Here is a 7,554-nt window from a genome sequence, read left to right on the forward strand (position 1 = left end):
TCCTTCGAAGAAATCGAAAAAACGTGATAGAAATAGCAAGAGGTCGCAATCGTCTTCTCGGCGCCATCACCATGGTGAAAATGTTTCTTCCGAACCTCTCTCGGAAACGATATTTAGTGCTACAACTAAATATGCAAAGTTTGTTCAAACGTCTTTCGGTGAATCGTCTTACAACATGCTGAAGACTATGGATGCTGCTTCATTGGCAGATTCTGTTATTGAGTTGTCAAGTAGAAATCTTTTGATTGGAAAGATGATGAAGGAGAAGAATGGAAACTGTGTGGCTTTATCTAAGTTTGACAAATTGAAGAATGATTTTGCTGAGTATAAAGAAAAAATGAGCTCTTTATCTTTGCAGTTAGAAGAGATAAAAAAGCAGAAAAAGGAACGAGAAGTTGAAATAAAAGGTCTTGGAAAGGAAATTTCCGATTTGAAGAATGAGAACTTGAAATCTAGTGAAGAGAATGTTGAATTGTGTAAAGAAAATCAAGTCTTGAACGAAAAGGTATCGGCGTTATCTTCTGCAAATGATTCTGACAAAAACACCATCAAACTTATGGATGAGGAGATAAATCAGCTGAGGACTAATGTTTTTGAAGCCGAAAGCTTTATCTTTGAACAACATAAGCTTGGTTTTGAGAAGGCTCTTCAACAAGCAAAATATTTTTACAAGATTCCTATTGATAAAGGGAATTTTGATGTTAGGAAGGATTTTTATAATGGTGAATTAGTTCCTGCTAATGAGATTCCGGATAATGATGCTGAAGATATCAATATCGAAAATTAGGGGGATATAGACGTTAATGTTTTGTTTATAGTTTCTCGGTTTACATGACGAGAATGATTTGGTTTTGAAATGTTGATCTTTTATATGGAAGTTTGCGTCCTTTTTGTAATCTCCTCTTGGAATCTTATCAGAAATTAAAGATTATTGTTCCCCTTTTTTAGTTTGAGTCATTGTTTGTTATTTATTAGATATTACGTTATGACTCTTACTTTCGGCATTTTACTGAATGTTATCAGAACCTCTCGGTTTTGTCCTCTTGGTTGTATGATAAACCTTTCAGTCTTACGCTATTGGGACTGTGCTTTCGGTTATTCTAGTTAAATGCTTTAAATGCGAAATTACAAATGCAATAAGATTACTAGTCGGTGTTTATTACCTTCAAGCAATAAGTCTATCTTTCGGTTTTTATTGCCTTGAAAAAATTGCTACCTTTGGGTTTGTATCACCTTAAAGTAACAAGAGGTTGGTTTTTATTACTTGAAAACCATAAAACTACTTTTCGGTTTTTATTACGTGAAAACCAAAAAACTACTTTTCGGCTTTTATTTTATAGTGTAAAATGGAGATTTTTCCCACTCTGTGCAATTGTTAGGAGATTAACCAAAAACGCGGACCAGCTTGGGGCTTGACTTTTAATTTATTTTGGATAGTTCTAACTCTTTCCTTTAGTTGCCGAGGTTTGAATTAGATGTTGTGATCCTCTCGGTTTTATATCCGTTGCTTGAAGATGTCTTGTGAGCTAGTTGAGAGATTGAGGTAAGAATCGAAAAGAATTACGTAAATAGTTTTTTCGGGAGGGATTTCACCTGAAGTGAAAGCATCCAGGACCGAAAAGAATTATGTCAAACAATTTTTTCGGGAGGGATTTCACTTGAAGTGAAAACATCCAAGACCGAAAAGAATGATGTAAATTTTTTCGGGAGGGATTTCACCTGAAGTGAAAAGCATCCAAGACCGAAAAGTAGTAAGTATTGTTTCGGGAGGGATTTCACCTGTAGTGAAAACATCCAAGACTGAAAAGAAAAGAATGAAAGTCTAATAAGATGATGTTACTTGATAATTCTTCTTGATTGGATGATAAGTATGCATACAAAAGTTTTTTGCTTACATCTTCTGTCTCAACTAAAATAGAACTTTAAATGACTCGCATTCCATGTATTTGGTATCACTTTTTCTTCTAGAGTTTCTAATCTATAAGCTCCATTGTGTAAGTTTTCCATTATCCTGAATGGTCCTTCCCAATTGGATGCCAACTTTCCATGTCGTGGATCTTTCCGAGCATCGATGCGCATTCTCCAGACCAAATCCACTTCCTTAAAATCTCTTAACTTTACTTTTGCATTAAACCTCTTCATTGCTCTTCTTTTTATTGCTGCTTCCTTTATTTTTGCTCGTTCTCTGAGTTCTTCAATAAGATCAAGGTCAGTTCTTAAGCATTCATTGTTGATATTCCAATCTTCCATTTGCCTTCGTAATGTTGGTTCAGTAACTTCTACTGGTAACATTGCATCTGTTCCATACGTGAGATTGAATGGTGTTTCTCTTGTTGATGTTTGTGGTGTGCACCTGTATGCCCATAATATTTCTGGCAACTTCTCAGCCCATAGACCTTTAGCACTTCCTAACCTCTTCTTTAACTGTCCGAGAATAACCTTGTTTGCGGCTTCTGCTGGTCCATTTGTTTGCGAATGTTCAACCGACGTGCTTGTTGACTTGATTCCCAAATCTGCATAAAATTCCATAAGTTTTTTGTTAATGAATTGTCGGCCATTGTCAGTTATAATGGTGTGTGGGATTCCGAATCGACATATTATATTTTTCCATACAAACGATTGGACCTGTTGAGCTGTTATCTTAGTTAATGCTTCTGCTTCTATCCACTTTGTAAAGTAGTCGACAGCCACTATCATGAACTTGGTTTTTCCTCGTCCAAGTGGGAATGGTCCAAGTATATCAATTCTCCATTTTGAAAATGGCCATGGGGAAACAATTTCTCACAACTCCTGTGCTGGTATGTGATTTAAACTTCCAAATTCTTGACATTTTTTGCATGCTTTAACATAAAATTCACAATCTTCTCGGATTGTTGGCCAATAGTAACCAGCTCTACAAACCTTTGTTGCCATTGTTCGAGCTCCGCAATGTAGCCCACAAATTCCTTCATGGAGTTCTTTAATTACATATTCAGCTTGTTCTTTTGAAAGACATTTTAACAAAGGCATATAGTATCCCCTTTTGTATAGTTCATCACCAATTAACACAAAACTAACTACTTTCTTTACCATTTTTGCATCCAGTTCAACTCCTTGTTCTTGGCCCTTTATTACTTCTATGTACGTCTTTATCCATTCATCTTTTGAGGTTGCAATATTGAAGCATTCTTCCAAACTCACTGTTGGCTGACTAAGAGTTTGTTGTATGATGGAATTATGTTGCCCCTGTCGTTGTTGGCTTGCTAGCTTGGATAATGAGTCTGCTTTCATGTTTAGTTCTCTTGGAATATATTTCATTTCGGCCTTATTAAAACATTGCATAATATTTAACACTTTATGACAATATTTCATCAATAATGGATCTTTTACCTAATACTGTCCCTGCACCTGTCCCACCGAAAGTTGAGAGTCACTTTTGCAAATGACATTTTCGACTCCCTGTCTCTGGCTAATAGTAACCCTGCAACAAGAGCTTCATATTCAGCTTGGTTGTTGGATGTTCTGAACTCAAACCTTAACGCCATCTCCACTTGGAAGTTATCTGGTCCTTCAAGTACTATTCCTGCTCCGCTTCCTCTTTTGTTTGATGCGCCATCTACATACAATGTCCATTGCTCCTGCTGTGTTGTTGTCGGCATTTGAATAATGAAATCCGCAAGGGATTGGGCTTTGATCGGTCCTCTTGGTTCATACTTGATTCCATATTCTGATAGCTCCATCGACCACGTCACCATTCTACCTGCAAGTTCTGGTTTTCTCAAAATTTTAGATATTGGATAATCTGTTCTCACAATTATCTGATGATTCTGAAAATATGGTCGAAGACGTCTCGCAGCATACACCAGGGTTAAGGCAACTTTTTCAATCTTGGGATATCTGGTTTCGGCGCTCTATAGGGATCTACTCACAAAATATATCGGTTTTTGTTCTGGGGTTTCCTGTATCAAGGCCGCTCATATGGCTTCAGTCGAGGTTGCTAGGTAGACTATAATAGGTTGGGTTAACACTGGTTTAACCAAGATTGGTGGTTCGGCCACTATAGTTTTGATTTGAGAAAAGGCTTGCTCACATCGCTCATTCCACTCAAAGGTTTCGGATTTTTTTAGCAAGTTTACTATTGGTTTGGTTTTTTCGGCCAGAATTGGTAGAAATCTTGATAATGAGTTCAGTTTTCCCACTAGTCTTTGTACCTCCTTCAAATTCTTTGGACTTCCCATCTTCATTATTGCTTCGCATTTATCAGGATTTGCTTCAATACCTCTGTTTGTCAACATGAAGCCCAGAAATTTCCACCTCTCACCCCAAAAACGCATTTTTCTGGATTAAGCCGAATTTTGTATTTTCTTATTTGTGCAAACACCTCCTCAAGGTCTTCCAAGTGTTTCTCTATCTCCCCTGATTTCACAACCATATCATCAACATATACTTCCATGTTCTTTCCGATTTGATCTTTGAACACCTTGTCCATCAACCTTTGATATGTTGCTCCAGCATTCTTCAAACCAAAAGGCATGACTTTATAACAATAATTCGCGGTATCTGTGGTGAAAGCTGTTTTTGGAACATCTGGTTCATACATTTGTATTTGATTATACCCCGAATAGGCATCAAGAAAACTCATCATCTCTTGTCCAGACGCCCCATCCACTAATCGGTCTATGTTGGGTAATGGATATGTATCTTTCGGGCAAGCTTTGTTTAAGTCTGTATAGTCTGTACACATTCTCCATTTTCCATTCGGTTTTTTGACAAGTACTACATTGGATAACCATGTTGTGTATTGAGCCTCTTTTATGAAACCAGCTTGCATTAACTTCTCAGTTTCTTCAATTGCTGCTTTTCGTCTTTCTTCTCCCAACTTTCTTCTTTTTTGAGATACCGGTCTTGCTTCTCGACATACAGACAATTTATGACAGACTACTTTCGGATCAATCCCAGGTATATCGGATGGTTTCCAAGCAAATAAATCTTTGTTGCTATGTAACACTGTGATGAATTTACTCAACAATTCTTTGGGCAAATTTCCACTTACATAAGTGCATTGCTTCTCGTCTTGACCCAATACCACAGTTGTGGTCTCTTCTTTTGGTTATATCCTTTCGTCATTTATTCTCGGGTCCAAATCGGCCATTGCCACCATTCTTTCAGTATCATGGTTTGCTTTCAAATTCATCTTTAAACCTGCTGCATAACACTCCCGAGCATCTTTCTGATTGACATAGACCGTTGCTACCTTCCCCTTTTCTGTTGGGAACTTCATAGCCAAATGTGGTGTTGAAACTATTGCCCCCAGTTTATTCAAAGAGGATCGTCCTAATAACACATTATACGATGTAGAAGCATCCACCACCAAATATCTGATTTTGATCTTTTTAGTTTTATTACCTCTTCCAAATGTGGTCATCAAATCAATGTATCCCTTAGTATTGACTCTTTCCCCCAAGAAGCCAATGGTCTGTTCTCGGAAAGGTACAATATCTTCTTCTCTTAGATGCAATCTTTTGAAAGTATCCCAAAAGAGAATGTCAACTGAACTCCCCTGATCAACTAAGGTTTTCATAACGGCGTATTCGGCTATTTCTACCGTTATTACCATAGGGCCGTCGTGATCAGGATCAATCTCTCGAAAATCTTCATCTGTAAAAAGCATTGGTGGCAAGGTTCTTCTTTTGAAAATATGATTAATGGTTCTGATACTTCTCCAATGTTGTTTTCTTGCTGATGAGGATTCCTTTCCTGAAAAACCTCCTGAAATTATGTTTATAAATCCTCTGACCGGCCTACCCAGACTTCGTTCCCTACTCCGCCTTACTGATTGGGTGTTTTGATAAACCCTATCACTTCTTCTTTCTGGCCTTCCATCTCTTCTATCATCTCTTTTTTCAACTCTCTTTTCATCTCTTCTTTCAAATCTTTCCACTCTTCTCTGTCCCATCTCTCCCCCTCTCGATCCTCTCTCAGGACTTAGACTTATTCTCGCATTTCCTCCTTGGACGAAGCGTTTCAACTGCCCTGCTTGAATCAATTCTTCTATTCTATCTTTCAACCCAATGCATTCTCCTGTATGATGGCATGATTTTTATGATACTCGCAATGCTTGGTATGATCCGCTCTTTCTGGTGTTCGTGCTTTTCTTGGTGGTGGTATTATTTCTGCTGCCATAGCTTCTTGTAAAACTCTTGCTCTGTTTGCATTCAAAGGTGTGTATTGTTGGAATTTTCGGCTTCTGAATTCTTCTCGGGCTCTTCTGACCATAGGTCCGCTTTCTCTTTCTATCACCTTCTTCTCACTTCCATCAATCCTTGCCTGGTTTCGGAACTCTCTAAGTTCTTCCATTTGCATAAATTTTGACGCTCGCTGCCTTAATTCATCCAGATTAGTTGCAGGTTTTTTGCAAAGGCTGTCGGCAAATGGTCCCGGCTTTAAGGCTGTTATCATATGATGCATGGTAACCTCTGGGCTGAGATTTCGAATACCCAAGGCGACCTTTCCAAAGCGCTCCATGAACATTCTTAATGATTCCCCCTTCTCTTGTCTTATGTTCACTAAAGCAATTGATGTTAAATGATGAGGGCGACTAGTCGCAAATTGAGCACCGAACTTTTCCACCAATGTATCGAAACAATCAACACTCAAAGGTGGTAGGCGCGTGAACCAACTTAATGCTGCACCTTTCAACGTCGTAGGGAACACCCTGCACATTACAGCATCATTCCATGTATACAAGCTGATCTGAGTGGTATATATTGCAATGTGTTCATCAGGGTCTGTACTTTCATCGTATTTGTCAATCGTCAAATTCTTTCAATTGTCGGGTAATGGGGTATCAACTATAACATCATAAAACGGATGCTTTCTAGAGGATGCTCCTGTAAAAACCCCAGAGTTTTCAAGCAATCTCCTCTTGGTTTGGGAACTTTCGTTATGATGAAGTCTTTCATTCATTTGTGCTCTAGGTTGGACGGTTTCAAAAGATGAGTTCAAAATTGTTTCCTCTTGTAACTTTCTTCTCATATGTGCATTTTCGGCTTTCAACATACTTATTTCTTCTTCATTATTCTTTTTTAACATCTCGAATTCTTTTTGTAGTTGGACCAACATTGCCATTGGCATGATAACATTGTCTTCCCGATCTCCACCTTGCTCTCCTCCTTGACTCATCTTGTCTTTAACCCTTTTCAACTAACCCTCGGCCCCACGGTGGGCGCCAAAATGTTCTTACAACTGGGACCAAGAACACTCGAAATAGGTTAACAAGATTAATTCTTCATGCAACTCCTTCAATCTTGGGCCGGACACTGTCTTGGGCTGGACACTTGGTTTCTCTTCATGACAGGTACTCTTGGCTTCTCCTCACGGCAGATGTTCTCGGCTTCTCCTCACGGCAGATGCTCTCGGCTTCTCCTCACGGCAGGTGCTCTCGGCTTCTCCTCACGACAGGTGGGGGGTACCTGCAAGTCGCTCCGATGCCAAAGTCAGAAATGGTTTAATATTCATTAGATAAAATCACTCTTACCTCTTTCTTACTCTAAACTCCTATTTATAAGGTTTCTT

The 7,554-nt window shown here is 38.6% G+C and overlaps 1 protein-coding gene across 1 annotated transcript; it reads right to left on the reverse strand.

Moving 5' to 3' along the window:
* Positions 1-6,042: 6,042 nt before the first annotated feature.
* Positions 6,043-6,702, reverse strand: LOC137822340 (uncharacterized). Its single transcript, XM_068627222.2, has one exon. The coding sequence runs from the start codon at positions 6,700-6,702 to the stop codon at positions 6,043-6,045; it is 660 nt and encodes a 219-aa protein (XP_068483323.2).
* Positions 6,703-7,554: the final 852 nt, after the last annotated feature.

This window comes from Phaseolus vulgaris, chromosome 9 (assembly GCF_051622355.1).
Source record: "Phaseolus vulgaris cultivar YP4 chromosome 9, ASM5162235v1, whole genome shotgun sequence".
NCBI lineage: Eukaryota > Viridiplantae > Streptophyta > Magnoliopsida > Fabales > Fabaceae > Phaseolus > Phaseolus vulgaris.